Source organism: Eublepharis macularius, chromosome 2 (genome assembly GCF_028583425.1).
Source record: "Eublepharis macularius isolate TG4126 chromosome 2, MPM_Emac_v1.0, whole genome shotgun sequence".
Classification (NCBI taxonomy): domain Eukaryota; kingdom Metazoa; phylum Chordata; class Lepidosauria; order Squamata; family Eublepharidae; genus Eublepharis; species Eublepharis macularius.
Genome location: NC_072791.1, coordinates 130,169,243 through 130,189,290, shown reverse-complemented (window position 1 = coordinate 130,189,290; position 20,048 = coordinate 130,169,243). Strand labels below are relative to the sequence as shown.

At 38.7% G+C, this 20,048-nt stretch overlaps 1 protein-coding gene across 4 annotated transcripts in view; it reads left to right on the top strand.

Moving 5' to 3' along the window:
- Positions 1-20,048, top strand: part of SERGEF (secretion regulating guanine nucleotide exchange factor) — a 132,706-nt gene continuing 112,658 nt past the window's right edge. For all 4 annotated transcript variants that reach the window (XM_054972866.1, XM_054972865.1, XM_054972864.1 and 1 more), the window contains exons 1-9: positions 1-70; positions 2,997-3,135; positions 5,466-5,621; positions 6,064-6,158; positions 6,460-6,523; positions 8,267-8,380; positions 9,390-9,452; positions 11,345-11,503; positions 17,976-18,142. In XM_054972866.1, coding sequence (XP_054828841.1) covers positions 26-70; positions 2,997-3,135; positions 5,466-5,621; positions 6,064-6,158; positions 6,460-6,523; positions 8,267-8,380; positions 9,390-9,452; positions 11,345-11,503; positions 17,976-18,142 — 1,002 coding nt within the window. In that variant the 5' untranslated portion in view covers positions 1-25. The remainder of the gene's footprint in view (positions 71-2,996; positions 3,136-5,465; positions 5,622-6,063; positions 6,159-6,459; positions 6,524-8,266; positions 8,381-9,389; positions 9,453-11,344; positions 11,504-17,975; positions 18,143-20,048) is intronic.

Genomic DNA, 20,048 nt, shown 5'->3' with positions numbered 1-20,048 from the left:
GCGGCGCCTTTGGTCCTGCTGTGTTATGGATGATCTACAACGAAACTCGACACGGGCGTTGTTTGTGTGGGTAGGTTCCTGCAGCGCCACTAAGGGCGGAAGCGGGGGGGGGGGACGCGGTAAAGCGCAAACAAATCTCCTGGAGCAGCTACCTTTTCCGAGGTTCTGCTTTACTCCTCCTGCAAACTGTTTTCATAAACGCAAGACTTACTGGATCCCCGCATCTTGCAGACTATAAATTCAACTGGAGAAAAGGGTATATGCTCCTTAGAGAAAGAATGAGATTGAAATCAAGTAGTTTTATTTATTGATCTAGATAGATAAAGGAGGTAAATGCTATTGCTAAATACCTTTGAAGGCTCCCTTTAAATACCAATGTTTGAGGCTTTTAAAATGGATTCTACCTGCTGTGTCCTTTATAAATTATGTGATAAGCAGAAAACCAACAGGTTACGTTTTTTCTGCAGTGATTTTTCTTTGCCCTAAGGAAGTCTAACTTTCCACCTGTCATGCTATTTTTAAAGGCACTAAATCTCTGCTCATAGAAGAGAAAACAGCTCTTCAGAAATTGGGACGAATCTGAACTAGAATAGATCAGAAACATTGACAGCCAGTTTTCACTAGGAGTAAAACTTCTAGGATGTCTCTATTGGGGCATGACCAGACTGCTGGGGAATAAGACCTGTTTCGGTATCCCCAGCTCCACAATTCTGGCATGTGGGATACTTTAATCCTGTGCCAGAGGAGTTAGCCGTGTTAGTCTGTAGTAGCAAAATCAAAAAGAGTCCAGTAGCACCTTTAAGACTAACCAATTTTATTATAGCATAAGCTTTCGAGAATCAAGTTCTCTTCATCAGATGCCCAGTTTTGATCAGGCATCTGATGAAGAGAACTTGATTCTCGAAAGCTTATGCTATAATAAAATTGGTTAGTCTTAAAGGTGCTACTGGACTCTTTTTGATTTTAATCCTGTGCTGCACCCTGATGGCCAATGATGAAAATTGATGTTCATTCTATTGGAATCTCCACTGATTGGTTTGCTGCTACTCAGAATTCTATGAAGGTTGCATGAAATATTTTGGTAATATTTGACAGCAGCCAGGGCTCAGCCATATAGCCTATCTCACGAACCTTTAGTTAATAATATGGTTTATAAATGGCTTTAAAAACTGTAAGTCTTAGAGCCAGTTTGGTGTAGTGGTTAAGAGCGCAGGACTCTAATCTGGAGACCTGGGTTTGATTCCCCACTCCTTGAAGCCAGCTGGGTGACCTTGGGCTAGTCACAGCTCTCTCTGCCCCACCCACCTCACAGGGTGTTTTGTTGTGGGGATAATAATGGCATACTTTGTAAACCACTCTGAGTGGACATTAAGTTGTCCTGAAGGGCGGTATATAAATCAAATATTATTATTATTATTATTATTATTATTAGGATTTGTGATACGTAATAATAAAATGCCTCTGAACATGTTTTGAGTACAGTGGTGTTGGTGGGGCACAGAGCAGGACAGTCAACAGTAGGAGGAGCCAGCTAATTCTGGATTTGTCCTGATCATTCTCTCTTTTATGATACTAATGATACTACATTTAAGCACTGCAGTACAGTTCCTTAAAAAGCAACTGATCACTGTGGAGTTGCCAATCTATGCTGCTCTATTTTTGCTACTGTGCTTGCAAAAGCAACAGGAATACCTAATGCTAAGCAGAAATCCTGCAGCATCTCTCTCCCCCCCCCCCCCATTCCTAAAACCCACTACATGAACATACTGATCAAGAGTAAGATTTATGAGACAAACAAGGATATAAGCTCTGCAGGTCTCATTTTGATCCAGAATTCACCAAAAGCCTAGGTCAGCAATTCATTTCCCATGATGTAAAGTAATATAAAGCAAGGTAGAAGAGGGCAACCAAGATGATTAAGAGGGTTGGAGTATCTTTCATATGATGAAAGGCTGAAGAGATGGATTTTTCACTTTAGAAAAGAGAAGACAAAAGAGGGGACATGATAGAGTTCTATAAAATTACTCATGGTATGCAGAGAGTGGGTAGAAAGAACTCCCCCCCCTCTACAAATTCTAGAACTTAAGATCACCCAATAAAGTTAATTTGGGATGGATGAAAGGAAGTACTTCTTTACTGAATGAATAATTGGCTGCTTCCACACATGTTGGATAATCCACTTTCAATACTCTTTAGTGAACATTTGGAACTGCTTTTCCATGTGTGGAACAAAAAATCCACTTCCAAAGGATTGCTAAAGTGCATTGAAAGTGCATTATTCAACGTGTGTGGAAATGGCCATTGTGTTGTGGAATTCACTGCCACTGGATGTAGTGATGGCCACAAGCATAGGCAGCTTTAAATGAGGGGTTAGACAGATTGCTCCTCGCTATGGTGACTAAAGGGGACCTGCATCTTCAGAGGCAGTAAACCTCTGAACACCAATGCTAGGGGGCAATATCAGAGGATGGCCTTGGTCTCTGTGGCATGTTTGTTGGCCTTCTGGTGCAACTGGTTGGTTACTGTGTGACACAGGAGCTGAACTAGATAGACTACTGGCCTGAGCCAAAAGGGCTCTTCTTATATTCTTATGGTTTAAAGAACAGTCAATATATAATGCTGTGAAGATCTAACATGATGCATATATTCATACCAGAGAGGTAATTCTTCAGATACATGAGTTCCAGCTCATAAAGGTACTAATCAGCACCTTATATCACACCCTTCCCCAAGCAGTCAAAACAGCAATTTTAGCACAAGTGTAATGTGCTCATTGCAGCTACAGCTAATCAATAACCAAGTATTCTGATACATATCTGTCTTAAAAATATGTTCAGTGATGCACTGTTTTAATTCTAAAACACTGATGTTTTAGAATTAAAATTTAAAATACTATTTGTTTCATTGTAAAACAATGCCAAATTTATACACGCAATTCTGGAATTAACTGGGGTAAACAAACAGTCTGCCTGATCTTTTCCTCCCTTTGCTTACAGGGAGCAAATAGTTATGGACAGCTTGGTCTTGGCCATAAACAAGATGTGCTTCTGCCCCAAGTCCTGAAGGAGTTTGCTTGTAATCAAAAAACCCTGAGAAATGTTGCTGGTGGAGGGGGACATTCTGCAGTTATTACTGGTAACGAATCAGCTTTCTTATTTTCTGTGCATTGCAAGTCTAGCCTATGTCATTAATTCTCTTGGTGCCATTCTGCTACTTGTGTGTGATTTAAGGTTTCTTAAAAATTTAAATATTGTTTGGCCATATTGCCCTTCAATTTGTGTTATCAAACAGCAGATAAAGTCTAAAACTGTTTAGGCAACATATAACATGCCCCTCCCCCCCATCCCTTTATCCAAATGTTTTGTCTTTAACATGATTTGGGTCCAGTAGCACCTTAAAGACCAACTGGATTTCCAGGGTATGAGCTTTCGAGAGTCAAAGTTCCCTTCTTCAGATATGAGGAGTGGAAAAATAATCCAGGCAGCAAGTGGGAGGGGTATTGTAAATTAGAATGTCAGGAAGCTAGCTGTAATACATGTTATAATTAGCTTGATAGCACATGAGTTGGGCAGAAAATTAGCATCTATAAAGAGACAAAAAACCCATTTTACCTGGTTCAGCCCTGGGGCATCCATTGTTCCAAATTTGTAAATAAACTCCGTTTCAGCAATCTTGCATTGTAATTTTCCTTTGAAGTTTCTCTGCTTGAGAACTACTACTTTTAGATTAGTGATGGGATGTCCTGGGAGATTAAAATGTACTTCCACTGGGTTTTGAATGTGATTTTTGATATCAAATTTATGTCCATTTATGCTTTTGCGAAGGAACTGACCTGTTTGTCTAATATAGATGAGCAAGTGAATGAGCCTGAGATGTTATATCAGGGACTGTTAGGTCCAGTGATTGTGTTGTTGGAGCGAATATGTGTTCAGCTTTCACCTCCATATATAGAAATGGGGGATACCATAGTATGAATTAATTTACAGTGCAATCCTAAACAGAGTTACTCCAGTCTAAACCCACTGATTGCACTGATAATCTTGGTCTCCAGCAATGGTTCTTTACACTGAAGGATCTTTTCTAGTTCCTTTATCGCTGCTCTTCTAAGTCTCAATTTCCTTCTGATTTCTTAGTTGCAATTTCCCTTTTGGTTGATGATTGAGCCAAGGCATAGAAAATCTTTTTGTCAGCCCTGAAGTTGTGCAGTTGCTCAGTAGCATAGTCTTCAGGAAAGATGGGAGGGCAGTGTATAAGTGACAAGAAATCAATCTGCATGTATTGTGTAAGGAAGGCTGATACAGTCATGATTATATTTACTGTGTTACTGTTACCGTTATTTCTAACTATGTATTTTATCTTTTTTGATATTATCAAGATGATGGACCTTTCAAAGATTCAAGTATCTCAGTCTCAGTAATATTAACCTAGTAAACTGTTATTATTACTAAGACTGAGGCCGAATCCACACTTCCTTTCTGTTTCCACGCCTTTTTCGCAACCGCGGCGCTGTTCAAGCAGATAGTCACACACTTTCCCATTCCGCGTGTTCCCTGCCATCACTGCGCCACAATTGTCCCTCCTTTCCTTACCATGTAATAATGGCGGAAATTTGTTTTTGCCCGGCCCTTTTTTTTAAAAAAATGGGCTTTCATAGCGCATTTGCACAATAAAGAAAGGTTGGTATACCGCAAAACCTACTTCAGTGAGCAGCAGTTTGCGCGGGAAAACAAACAGATGGTGGTCCTTTATCTTACCATCAGTTACTTTCCACTCTTGGCTTTGAATGGAACCTGGTTTCCCCCTATAAATACTCTGGCTTTTCCCTGACTCTGCCTCCATAAGAGTCGGAATATCGGTATAGCGCAAAATTAACTTTTTTTTGACAACGGAGGAGGGATCTGTCCACTATAACACTTTACTCAGTGGCGTGTGGAGAACTGATTGTGCCACGAAGATGCACTGGGAGGGTGAACGTGATGATGCACAGCATGGTAGCAGAATGAACCCAACTGCCATGACTGTGCAAGATAAGCGGATGGTGAGTGCGTGTGGATTTGGCCTGATACATGTCTGTGTGAGAGTTAACTTACTTACTCATGTAATACGACACACAGTCGCTGCACTCACATGTGCTAGGGTTCCTGTGTATGGAAGTCCATGCTTATGCACCATAGTGCCTGTGCACATTCAGCTGCCATGTGTCAGTTTGAGACAAGTCATCAATAAAATTCAATCGTGTGTAAGTGTATCTTTGTCAATATGCTTCATTTTGAATGTGTGGATTCTACTGGCTTCAGTAATTTCTGGGTTGTTATTCCTTAGTGCAAGTAGAGGAAGAGGGAGCCATACATTATTAGCATGGAAATCTGTCTAGATTTTTTGGATGAATAGCAATTGTTGGATTATCATTTGTATTATATTTCCTACCTGTTCCATATCTGCCTGATAATATTTCTTTTTTGTAGACACCGGAGAACTGTTTTTGTGTGGCCAGAATAAAAATGGGCAGTTGGGACTTAATCATACAGAAGATGTGATACATTTTACGTTATGCTCTTCTCTGTCTGGCTGTCCTGTAGCACAAGTTGCCTGTGGTTGGGATTTTACAATCATACTTACAGGTGAATCCATTTTATGAAGACTGAAAGAGATATCATGTGGAAGCAAAAGCTCTATACTTTATCATAGCTTTCATAATGTCCAAGATTCTTTTCAGTGTAGTGTGAGTGAAATAATGATCTCTCTCTCTCTCTCTCTCTCTCTCTTTTTTTGGATGTTCAGTTGAGAACTGTAGTATTGTAATACAACTGTTAAGAAAATTAGTTGTGAGCCAACTTCATCCTGCTCCACCCTGTGGCCTTAGTGTCAAGGGCACACAAATGAGCAAACATTAGATGTGTGTTGGGGTTGTTTGTACTGTTTGTAATGGAGAAATGAATTGCAGTGCTGTGGGCGTCTACTTGAGGTGGTCAATAAAGGCTCCAATTGGTGTTAGAAGATGAGGCAACATGTGTATGCGTGTATATTGATAGCACTGTTGCAATGCACTGCTCTGTCTTGCAGGAAATGGCCATGTTTTATCCTGTGGATCTAATTCTTTTGATCAATTAGGAGTTCCTCATATTTTAAGAGGATGCTCTGCCCCACAGAAGATTGAGGTAAGGTGCCTGAGTATGTGTGCACTATACACTTACCTGTGCTACCACCCTGCACATTTTAATTAGCTATTAAGAAAGGCAGAGTCATTGTTCTGGTATAAAAATGAGATGGCTCCTTCCCCCAGACTGCATTACTCTCAATGGTTTTGACTTTTTTGGGTTATGTCTGCTTTTTGCATATCAATCAGTTTTCACAGTCCTAGTATAGTTCATTTCAAATATAATTATGTTCCACAGTGTACATTTCCTTAAGATTAGTTAGATTATATGTAAATGTGTCTCTTTTCCTTTCCTTCAATAGTCTTTAAAGGACATTGTAGTGGTGAATGTTGCAGCTGGACTCAGGCATGTACTTGCTGCTACGGGTAAGTTACACAATTAAAAAATATTTTTAAGGTGAGAAACTAGTAATAACATAAAGACATCTCTATTGGGTCAGATAACAGGCTTATTTGCTCCAGCAGTCATTGTTAGATAAAAAAAATAAAATGTCGTTGTTATGTGTTTTATGTGCACACTAACCTTAACAGTATGAAGTAAAGTTTTCTCATCAACACAAGCTATTTAGGGTGACGTGTTGTGGAGGAGTTGTTGAATTTCTTGTATTTTTTAGTCCAATCTCTCCCTCTTGCCTGAATTTTTAATTTTGTAAAGCAAAAACGTTGCAACATTGTTTTTTTTAAAAAAATTAAAATCTCACATCCAGAATGCCTCAGCCAATCGATGCACAATTTTAAAAAACATTTGGAGCTCAAATAACACAGTCCAGTCATTGATGACAAGTACAAGGTGAGGTAGAGGTTAACTACAACCCCCTGTAATGTCCAAATGTTACAATGTTGTAACATATGTTCAAAAAACCAAAACCCCACTCTGATGTAACTGCTGACATCATCTTCCCCCAGAAAGCCCACAGCAGAAACAGAGCATTTTTCTAAGTGCAGAAATAAAAACTAGACACCCACTTCAGTTTGACTCCCTCAAATATGTAATTACAGAAGCCCAAAGCGGATGGGCCAAATATCCAGAAAACCTGCTGTAAATGAGCATGCAGAAAGGCCCTTAAAGCTCCCTGCTTTACCAGCCTAGTATACAAGTGCTCAGCCCTTTAAACGCGATTATACCTTCTTCCCTAAAGTAAAGGACCACCATTTTGGGAATTTATTTTACCTTTTCAAAATATTTATCCCTCATCTTCTATTTTTGGTTTTTAAAATACCAGTTAAGTTCCATACTTTGCAGCAAGCTGTTTCATCATGTGTGGGAATATGATAATCATCTGCACTGGATTTGAGTTAGCGCGCATGTACTGTTAAGCTTAATCATTTAATTGTATGCAGAGGTCCTTACAGGCTTTGTCCCCTTTCCCAAAGGAAAATAGTGGGTATTCTAACAATTCAGTAATCCTTTGAAACTCTATACCAGCTCGTGTACTTTATAGAGCCAGTCTTAAAAAGCAGAGTATGTTAGGAGAGCTTGTGGTGTCTGTGGCCAGTTATGGTGCAATTCACTTTAATGAGATAAAAGTCTGCATAGGATTGCGGCAGTACTGTTTTTCCTACAAAATAACAAGGACGGCCTGGTCATAGAGAGAATCTGAATGCTCTGTAATTGCCAGAGCTTTCTTTGTATATAATGCAAGTGCTCTGTTAACTTACTTCAGTTAAGTTATTTTCACATGTCTGTGTGTAAATGCCATCAAGTCACAGTGAACTTTTGGCAACCGCTGCTGCGTTTTCAAGGCAAGAGACTAGCAGAGTTGATTTGCTATTGCCTGCCTTGGCATAGTATCCTCAGTCTTTCTTGGTGGTCTCCCCTCCAAGTACTAAGACTGACCCTACTTTGCTTCTGAGATTTGATGAGATTGGCCTTACCTGGGCCATCTTAGTCAGGGCACAGATGAATGGTCATTTTACACATTAACAGAGGCAATCTTAGGTCCGCTGCCAAGCATCCACTAATCAGGGAGCTGTAGTTATAATTTGTGTTAATGTCTTCCAGGTTAAAGATGGTATTAATACAAATACTGATACATTCCTAGTCTTTTAGCAAGTGAATAGGTTTTGACATTCATTTTCAATTTCCTTTTGTACATATGTGCTTACAAGAAAATGGTTCAGTGTTCCAGTGGGGAACTGGTATGGTGTCTCATGCAAAGCGGACATGTCAAGAAGAAATGATTCCATCCTTCTTGAAAGCAAAAGAACCTAGCCAAGTAACAGGTCAGTTTTCTAAAGTATAATTTGAAGTTAAACATGTAGTACATTATGTTTTGAAATATTCAAGAATACAGAATTTCTTACAGCAGCTAAAATACAAATAGCATGTTTTAGAGCTAGCTCTAAACATTGGTTCAGTTTATTACTCATATGCAGTAAATATGAGGAATGTGATTCATTAATCCCCTTTGACAAATAATGTTACTTGTAAATTCTGTGACCAGGCATGAGATGACATCAAATAATGACAGCTTTTAAAGGTTACTTGCTCAAACAGCCAAAGCCTGGATCATATGGCCACACTGGGAATGTGGGAATGGGAATTTTACTTACTAGGAGATTCATATCTGGGACATGCATATATGTTTAGAAGGACATTGAATGTAAGGAAGTTTCTGCATGATGCTCGGAATCACAATAATTGAAGCATAGAATGTATATCACCCAATAGGAAAGGTACTATCAAAATCATCAGAATGCCAGCATGGCTAATAAGAGGCACTGACTAAGTAAATAAATGCTAACAAGGCTTTTTGTTTAAAAAAAATAAAGTATTGCACAAATGCATTGCAGGTGTTGGATGTACCAATTCATTTCACCCCAGTAATCGCAAAACATTCAGGATAACATGTAGGTCTTTCTCTCCTTCCCTTTCCTCCCTTCTTTGGTCTGCAAAAGAGTAAGCTACGTGAATTTTGAATTCGTTGTTGTTCGAAATTTGCATAGTAGCAGTTTCATTAGATCATCCCTGATTTCTGTCCCTGTGGCAATGTATTCTGCTAGGTTGAAAATTCATTTGCTACTTTTTTAATAGAGCAAATGCAGGTGATCTATGGCATGTTAAATCAGTGAGAAAGGTAGTAACCCAGCACAACTGAAGCAGCTTCCTTTTCTACATATTTTGCAATTGTGGCTTTTGTTAGCTCTCTGTTAATATAGTGTTGTATGGTGGTGATCTGTATTGTAGAAGCCCCTCTTGTGCTAGTGAAATATGATGTAATTATCTCTGTAGGCCTTGAAAATATCCAAGTGAAGAATGTAACTTCTGGGTCATACCATGCTGCATCACTTACAGGTAGGTTCCTCCTGTGTATGGTCACTTGATGATCCTGGTTGCTGCTGGCTGTCTGGGCTTCTAGCAGCATGGTTATGATAAATCCTCAAGATGTGTGCAGTTTCCCTGTCCCTTCCTTCCCTCTTAAATAAAGGTAATCTGCTAACCAGGAATTTTTCCTCCAGGCAGAAGGAAGAGTCACTATCTCCCCCCCCCCACCCCACTGATGGAAAGTGACTGGTTTTTTTTTAGTTTGAAGGGTTGCAACTGTGTGTATAGGGATGTGTGAGAAGAAATTGAAGTAGAATCTCATTGTTAAAATCCTTCTCACTCTCAAGGAGGTTCTCTACAGCAAGGGACTTCCCCTCAAATCTAAAGTACCCCTGGGTATGAATGCCTGCTTCTCCTGTTGCTGTTGCCATATCAATTCATGCTGTGGTGTTTTACTCTCTTTATGAGACCTGTAGTAACGCTGCCTGCCTGACTTCCTTAGTGTTCCCCAAAGTTTTTCACTGCCACCAAAGCCTATCACCCTAGTTCTTTCTCAGTTTAACCTGTAGTATAGGAAGGTGTAGTTATATTTGGTTGAAAGAATGATCAGCGCATGAATGTGGCTGTGAGGTAAAAAGGAATCCTTTATACTAGATAAAACAGATGTTTTACTTAAACAGAAATAGTTTATTTAGAAGTATATATATAAATGCATAATGGTTTCAGGGTGGTTTAAAAGCATAATCATTTAATTAACACTACTAGTTCCTAGTTGCAAGATAGGTACAGGACTACTTCTAATTTACTAAACAGACTTAGTTACAAACTTCTTTCCCTCAGTTGTTCTTAGACTAATACCATCCACAAAAAGAACAGAGACTTCTTTCATACTACCAGCACTTCACAGCTATTTCTTTCTCTCCCTCAGAACAACTCTGTCTAAATTGCAGTTCTTTCCACCTCCTAGGTTACTACTACCATCCAGACATAACAGAGTTCACACACCCATCCCGCCTCCCTCTTTATTCCCTTTGAAAACATACATTCAACCCCCCCCCCTTAATAATTAGAAGAAATAAAACTAACACAAAAAATGTTTACATGGCAAAACATTACACATGGGTTTTCCTAGAGCCTGAATGGTGGGCATGCTGTTGTTGCTGCATGTTGGAAATAAGAACAACGTGCAGTAAAGTTTTCCGTTTACCTCTTATTTTTCTGCTGCTAGTGATGGGGAGCAAGTTCAGGCTTGGTACACTTGCATGCTGCTGCAGGGTTTTTTTGGTGCAGCTTTTCCTGCTTTCTGTTCCATGAGCTTAATCTTGAGGGATGGATTGAGGCCAAGTATGCTAGCCAGACACGTTTCTTGGGCTAAATGCTCTTCTCTGTTAATTGTAGAATTCTGCCTGGCTTTTCTTATGCACTGTAGCCGTACTTGTCTTAAAGACAAGTATTTTGATCAGAAAAGGTGTATGTCCAGAAAAGAACCCCAAGAGAATCACAACCTTCTTCCTAGGGTTGCTTCTGTCCCACTCTATAGTGCTAGTTTCCTTTCTTGGGTTGCAAAATGCAAACTTTTGTGACTGTATTACCATTATCTTTACTTGCCTTTTGAGGGGTGATGAATGCCGCTTGGTACTGCTATCTGCTTTATTGGGGGTTCCAAATGCGTCATGATACCTGATCAATATGTGTGAACTATAATTTCCTACAAAACTGAGATACTCTCTCCTATCAAAATTTGGTGGAAGGAGAGGAATACAGTCATAGGAAAGATCTACACTGAATAGAAAACTGTAATGGGTTTCCTATTGAAACCAATTTAAACAAATATGAAAATGAAGGAAGTTGCTTGGAACAATTTTTTAAAAAAATCCTAGACATTAAGCACTTTCTATTTGTTTTCCTCATCTTTTTTTAAGCTGAAGGAGAGTTATATGTTTGGGGGAGCAACAAACACAAGCAACTAGTGAGCAAAGATGATTTTCTTTTGAAACCTCAGAAGATAGACACTCACTATTTTTTGGGCGAAAAGGTGAGAAGAGTTTGGAATGGATGGACACACATGGTGGCACAAACAGGTAGGACATCAGAAACTGGACATTACATATAAAAATACTTAATTAAGAGCATTGTCTGGGTGGCACATTAAAAGTATTAGGCTAAGCTGTTTTGTGTCAAACGGCTCTTGTTACCCTTCCTCATGATTGCAGTTTTGACACCAGAGCTTGGCTCCTGGTACAGTTATAGGTTGGCATAAGGATGATCACTTGTGTGGGATGGTAATGATGTTGTTTTCATGGGGATTAGTTCTAGTCCTTTATGCATGTTTATATTGTCACTATAAAATCTGGAGACCTTGAAAAAGATGGATGTATTTTAGGGGGAAGAACTTTGCTGTAGTCAGTGACACATTAGAGAAGCTAATGGCTTGTTAAAATGACAAGGAAGATTATATGAATTTATAAAACAGGTTTGATACTTTTATCAAGATTTTCTGCTAAAGGTGTAGTTCCCAAGGCCCCCAAACATAAAGCATATTCATGAATATGAAGATTCTCTCAATGTTATTGTAAGCTGCCTGATCAAAGGCCTGCAGAAATGCAAAATCAGACCTGCAAGTTGCTGCAAATATTTGGGTATTTCTCATTACAATAGGACTAGGTCCTACCGTGCTCCAGATGTAAATTAGTTTACATAAGGATCGTATAGGACTAATTTAACTGTCTGAAGGCATTTCTAAATATAGCAGAAGGGTGGTGAAGAAGAGGAGAGAGAATGATCATCTTAAACCTTACAGAAGGTGAGTCACCCTTGGTTCAGAACAAGTGCCTTCTTTAACTGGTATGACTGATAACAAAGGCAGCATTAATTAAGGAAGTTTATTTTCCTTCGTGGTTCTTCTGAATAAATTCAGGAGCTATTTGTCATGTAACATCAAATCAAATTGCTGTTCAACTGGAAAACTAAATTCTCAGTGCAACTAATATTTTATTAGTTCCTTTCCCTGAAGACTGATATTTTTAAAAATGCATTTACAATCCCAGTCTACATTTAAAAAAAAATCCTGTTGAAGCAGTACAAAGGCTTCACCAGTCAGCTCTGGGAGACAATATGGCATAGCCCTGTGCACTGGCTCCATAAACATTAGGGAATTTGAACTTGCTTCTGCAAGTGCACAGAAAAGTGCTTTATTTGAATTTTTTCAACTTCCAAATATTTCTGTAGCAGAAATAAATTGGAAAGTCTGTTGCAGGCTAAATTATTTTGAACTAGTGAGGATTCTTCACAGGATTCACTGTTTGTTGTTTTGAGCTTCTGAGAAATTGCACTGGGGCATTTAACGGTAGCCTGCTGTTGTTTTGAGGAAACAAATGACAATAGTATATCAAACTGTCATATTTACAGGTGAAACAAAACTGGTAGTAATAGCTTAGTAGACATAAATACAATTCCAAAGGACCTTAATAGGCTAGAAAACTGTACTGAAATTAAAATAACATGCAACAGACAAATGGCAAGATCTCTGTTAAGACAATGTATAGGTATAGGATGTGGAGGATATCTGGCTTGACAGTAACTCATGTGAAAAGGCTCTCAGGATTGCGGTTTGTTATGAGTGTACCATGAGTTGTCAGTATGATGTGGCTGCAAAGTAGGTGACTGCAATTTTAGGCTGTATTAATAAAAGCGTAGTATTCAAGTCACAAGAAGTAATAATCTCATTTTGCTCCATGCTATTCAGACTTTCTGTGCAGTATTACGTCTGATTCTATGCTGCATTTTAAAAACTGTAGACAAGTTGATCAGATTCAGAGGAGGGCAGCAAAGACAGTCATGGATCTTGAAAATAATCAACTGGATGTGTTTAGCCAGTAGAAATGAACATTGATCAGAGATATGTCCTATCTGAAATGCTGTCACATGAAATAATACACAGTCTAGTCTCTGCTGCTCTGGAGAGCAAGACCAGCTCTAATGGGCATAAGTTACAGAACACAGATTTCAGTTAAATATTAGGAGAAACTTTCTGTTTAGCTCTTGAACCAATTACTTGTGGAGTTGGTGGGTTTTCCCTTGTTAGAGATCTTCAAGCAGAGGCTGAATAACCATTTATTGGGAATTCTCTAGTTTTTAATTTCCTACATTGGGCAGGAAGTTATATTAGGTGGCCTGTGAGGCCCCTTTCCAGTTCTAGGACTATGTCGCATAGAACTCAATAATTTTCAATGTATATATATTTTTTGTTTAGTGATACTTTTATCAAGATTTTCTGCTAAAGGTGTAGTTCCCAAGGCCCCCAAACATAAAGCAGTAAAAAAAATCAAGTAGTAGTAATGAAACCATAAATCACTCACATTACAGCTCAAAATCTTATGTTCACTTATTTACAAATACCCTTCTGAAATGAGAATGTCTTAATCCAGCATCTGAGGTGTGGTGAATATCCTGAGGAAGAGCCTGTGGAATAGGGACCGAACAAAAGATCTGTTGGTGGAAGCCCCTTTTGACTCTTTGGATTGTACCCAGAAGCAAACTTAGCCCAGTGGGGCTCATACAGTACTGGGTTACATGTTCTCCACACTGGGTCCCCCTACTAGGATTTTTGCCACAAGTGGTACTAGTGTGGTGACCTTTGAATACTCTTCAAGGGTGAATCCATGTAAAATATGTTGCAGTGATTTTTTTCTTAATGCAATGAAGGCTTATGTAACTCAGCACCCAAGAAGGTGCCGCTCAAAATCCACAGACAGGAAGAGCAGTGGTCCTCTATCTTCACCGTTTAGAATTTGTCTTCCAGAAAAGACCAGAGCCACTGTAAAATAGTGTCCCCTAGACCTGTTCTGATGAGGCATAATATCAAATGTTGCTGAAAGGTCCAAAAGAACCAGGAGGGTCACTTATCTGCCGCCAGACAAAGATAATTTACCAATGTGTCCTAATAAGTTTCTGTACCAAAGCTCGACCAGAAGTGAAATTAGAAATCTCTCATCCAGAAATACTGGAATTGAGCTACCACTATGAGCTTGCTTAAGTAAAGTAAATTTGAGATTGCCTGATAGCTGTTAATATCCATAAGTTCCTGAGATATCCTTTTTAAAATAGGTCTCATAACTAGAAGCTAAGCAGGGTCAGACTTGGTTAGTAATTGGATGGGAGACCTCCAATGAAGACCAGGGTTACAGAGGCAGGCAATGACAAACCACCTGTTAGTTTCTTGCCATTAAAATCCCACCAGGGGTCACCATAAGTCAACTATGACTTGAGGGCACTCTCCACCACCAACTACTCCCTTAAAGACTATAAAAGCCCCCTCTCCTAATGAAACTGCCTTGCCATATTATATCAGTTCCATCCCATATAGCAGATTTTTTCAGCTAAACTGGCTTAGTGGTAGGCCCCACTTTTCCAGGGATCTAGTCCACATCCTTAGGTAGCACCAATTGAAAAGTAGCCATAAAAATCTGACTTGGGAGTCTCAGGCATGTTAATTAGTACAGTTCTAATAAAAATACTGTAGATCAGAACAATTGTTGATTTTTATCTGCAAAGGATATAGGAGACTGGTCACAGTGAGTTGCCAAGCAATCTACAACAACAACGATAACATTTGATTTATATATTGCCCTTCAGAACAACTTAACACCCACTCAGAGTGGTTTACAAAGTATGTTGTTATTATTCCCACAACAATCACCCTGTGAGGTGGGTGGGGCTGAGAGAGCTCTGGAAGAGCTGTGACTCACCCAAGGTCACCCAGCTGGCTTTAAGTGGAGGAGTGGGGAATCAAACCCAGCTCTCCAGATTAGAGTCCTACCACCCTTAACCACTACACTGAAAGGGAATTTAATTTGTAGTACTCCGTGTTTTAATTTGATCACCCCTTTCAGCCAATACTTTACACAAATCAAGACACCAAAGTCAGTGATCTTCAAAGAAATATGGGTTTATTGTTTATTTAATAACTCCATGACACATTGGTAGAAATGTGAAAAGACCAATTACATTGGAGGGCTTTAAATACCCTCAGTACTGGTTGTTTACAGAATAATTGTTATTTGTTTACAGAATAAAAGAGCAACGGTTAATACAAATAATTCTTCAGAACTGCAAACTCCAGGAAACCTGGTACCAACAGGCCTAAGTGACAGGACAAATCAAATCTTGTAGTATACACATATTTAAATATCTTGAGCTATACTTTTGTTATGGGTATAAAACTTCTTTGGAAGATTGTTTTTCCCCCAAGGCTAGTACTTGAAAACAAGAGAAATTATTGACAATTGAAGAGAACATTCTCCCCTCAATGTAGGGCCAAAGCAACCTGCAGTTTAATCTGCTAGATGAGTGAGAAGGAATTTGCCTACCAGACAAACTTTGCCTTCTGAGTAAGTTGTTCGGCTTCAGTAGTGCTCACATAGGTTTTTTTTTAGGTGAGAGGTCCTTAAAAAAATCCAAACTGGCTCTCAATATTAATTCATCATATAAAAGTTCCTCTATTACCAGGCAAGAAATCATTTGATAATACTATGAAAATAGTGATGAAATAAAAGTAAAATTCCTTTGCTATCATCACTTCCATAGGCTCTAAAATGAGCTCTAGACTCTGTGTTTCCTTAAGCTTGAAAACTAGGGACCTGTACAGACTTTTCTTGTAGGAGAAGCTGTTTAACAGTGATTGTGTCTTGCACAGGCAATTTCCTCATTCTAGAAATGGATTCGTTCCACAAATAGCCTATAGCTTCAACAGAACTACCTAGCCTTACTAGTAGGGTAGTACCTAGGTGCCTAAGAAAACCAATTGAACTTATCTTTCTCTGAGGAAGAACTTTTTTTGGTCATGTTTCTACTTCTGCAGAAGTTTAGGGACTCTGTTTGTCCACTTTTCTACTGCTAGATTATTCTCATCTCATCCAGGGTAGAAAAACAAAATTAAGCATGTGCCTTATTGTAAGTGTTGGAGACAGATTGATTGAGTTGTAGCAAATGATATTTCTGGGATGGAGATACTATTGGGGTTAGGAAATCCATCACGTCTGAGGCTGTTAGTCTTCAGTGTTTCAGCAACTTCTATGTGATTTTAGTCATAGTGTTGTTTTAGTAGATTAAGCTGTGCTGAAACAGATGGAGTTGGCTTTGCACAGGTATTTTCCATAAAAGCCTTCCATTAAGCATCCTGCAAAACTTTTCACAGCAGACTGCTAACAATAGATAAAATGTAATTCAGGTCAGGTTTATGGAATGGCATTATCCTGGTTTATATTTTTGTTGCTTTTAATAGGAAACTTTTAAAATGGCATCACATACTTATATTGGATATAGGATCCAAAACGTTGCTTTGGCCCTACATTACAAAATTTACAAAGTGTAAATTTACTTATCTGTATTTGCCAAAAGCTATAAATACTTTGATACTGAAAAAACTGGCCCTAAAATATACGTTTTAAGCGAGTGGAAGTAAGAAGCCTGGGACTTATCACTATACTGTAAATTTGGAAAGCATTCCAACGTTCTATATTTGCCAGTCTGAGAGAATGATATTTGACTTTCAAATATAAGCTTTGAATCAAAGTAGTACAGTATAATCCTAAATCTGTTTATTCCTCCTAAGTAAGTGTGCATAGGATTGCACTTAAACTGAAATAATAATGAACATATTATAGCAATTAGGACAGTGTTTGAACATTATTTTTACTTATGTGTCTATATGTAAAATATTTATATAATTTCTTCCTTTTATTAGCAGGTGGGTTTTTTATTAAAACAATTATTAGCCACCTTTCCACCAAAGGTATTCTGTTAACCAAATAGTCTACACATGTCTGCCCTGTGACTATTTGAGTGCTCCCCTTCTTAGCATGTCAAGCACATAGAACTGGGCAAATGATGGGATCCTGACTATGTATACCAAGGTCTCAGATCTGGGCAGTGCCTTGAATCAGAGTGGGGCGATCCCCAGATACCAGTGGACAGAAGACAGAATAAAATTAAAATCTTTATTGATAAACTAGTAGAACAGGAGAATAGTGAGAAGCACACAAGAATCTAGACATGCCTGCAAGCATGTAGTTGTGTGTGTGCACACAGTAAAAATGCAGAAAATTTTTTCAGTCCTCAACAACAATAAATAGGTTGTCCACAGAAATTCACCAGAATATGCTGGAATTTTTCTGTTTATGGCAATCATGGTGGACCAAAGAGTTTTATCAACCCTTGTTAAATGAATGAGGAACTTAGCACAGAGAACTAAGCACAGAGAGTATGGCTTGGAAAAACGTTTTAGCTGGCAGACTGAACAGTATGGGAGGAGATGGTCCTTCAAGTTGAACCTTTGATTGAATTTAATTACATAATTAAAATGACAATAACTTCTAAAGTTTGAAGGGGTAGAAAGTACTTGTAAAATTATAGAAATCTGAGATTCTCATGATTCTTCCCATGTTACAATTGCTGGTCTTTGAAGACTTACATAGTTTTTGTCTCTTACTGTAAAATTTGCTATTTTGATGGAATAACTAATGTTGTAGTATTGTGTGGGGTTTTTGTATTTAGAGACCGGGAAGACCTTTACCTGGGGTAGAGGAGATTATGGTCAACTTGGAAGGAATGGGATGCTGTGCGAGGGACAAAGCCGGGATGAGAAGAGATCAAGTGAACTCTTTTTGAAAGAGCCACTTACTGTTCCTGTTGCAGTGCCCAGCCTGATTGGAGCGTCTGAGGTAAAACAAACAAACAAACACAAACAGGCATTTTGTTACCTTCAGACTTCTGAATGTTTTGTATAGTGTTATTGATTTACAAACAAAACTGTAGGCCAGATGCTAGATTTTTAAGACAAGAGCCAGAGACACTTGAGACCCTCAGTTTTTATGTATTTCCTTTCAAATACAGTGTTGGTGGTAACAGCAGCAGGTAATCATCTTCCCATCACAATAAAGAGAAGAAGTGTATCTGTTGAAACAGAATATGAAGGACTGGGATTTTTATTTCTGGACATCAGTAAACCTGTTTTCACAGTGATGGCCTTGCAAAGAGGGGGATCATTTTCTCAATGGGAAAAGTTAAATAAAAGAGCGTGTTTCTAGTGTTGGTTGGTGCTGAAGTAATCTGGACATGGCATGTTGATTCTGCTTAGATTCCTTGTATCTGAGGAAGCGAGCTTTGACTCTCAAAAGCTCATACCTTGAAAATCTAGTTGGTCTTTAAGGTGCTATTTGATCCAGATCTCACTCTTTGATTGCAGACCAACACCTGAAATATTTATTCTCACCTGAAATATTTATTCTGGTGTGAGCTTTTGTGAGTCACAGCCCACTTCTTCAGGTAGATATGAGAAGGGGAAATTGTACTGGGAAATCATACGGTGAAGGTTGGGGGAGGCAAAGGCTTAGTGTAAATTACACCATGAGTCTTTCAAGTGTAAATCTTAGTGCAAAGGGAAAAGGAAGGAGTTGATGTAGATGTATGCTCACAACAACCCTGTGAGGTAGGTTAGGCTGAGAGTGTATGACTAGCCCAGGGTCAACCAGCAAGCTTCCATGGCAGAATGGGGCTTTGAACCTGTTTCTCCCAGATCCCAGTCCAATACCTGAAGCACTATGCCACATTCAATTCACACAGTAATTCAAACAGTTACTGTGATTTAATTGAGGGTATGTAATTCTGTATTGTTTACTAGAGCTCTAAGTTGAGTTCCTGATGTCAGTAGGTTTTTTTCGATTACCAACCTATAATTCACAGGAATCTTTCTATAATGTATTCATTTTCAATATTTATATAACTTCCTTTCTCCTGATCAAATCATAATTTCCATGAACTTTGACAGTCTTAGCTGTGAGGCAGGTGGCAGAACATTTGGATTCCTTTTTATCATGAAAGAATAAAATTCTAGATAAGTAGTGTTCCAGGCTTTTAACATTGTGTATAAAGCTGAAGGGCAGCTCACAGTAGCTGGGTAAGTTACCTAATTTACACCTGCTCAACAGCTGATCAGTCTAATCACACATCTTGCAACCTGGTTTTACCATATTGTGAGAAAACCAGGTTGCAAGTGGAACTGATTTGTGTGACTGCTAAATGGAGTCTGTGCCAGTTTCTGGCTTCAAGATTCCATGCATCTGTGAATTCACGAATATTTTTAGCCTAGCACTGATGTGGGCAGAAGCAGGCAAATAAAATGGGATTGTGGTTAGGCAGGGTTAGGTATAAATCTTAAATCTGTAAATACCTGCAAGAGAACCATCACACCTTTAAGCGTAAACATCACAAGCTTCATAGGCAGGGAGGAACCCAGTTGGTATAATCTTGATGAGTAAACTGGGCTGTTTCTGATTATAAGAAAATTGTGATCAGCTATGAAGTCCCAGGAAACAGCTCTACAACAGTTAAGAGACATGAACAAGCCAGGCAAAGAAAGAAATAATGTTGTTAATTATTGGAAAAACTCACAAATCTTAACACCTTGCAAGGCAGATCTTCTGTACCATGACAAACTAAAATATCAATATATCCAAATCCAACATGTTTATTGCGGTACATAACCAGCACAATAACAACCTAAATGAATCTACAGAGTACATAAAAGAACAGTGTCAGTATCAAGGAGAGTTTAAAATGAACATAAAA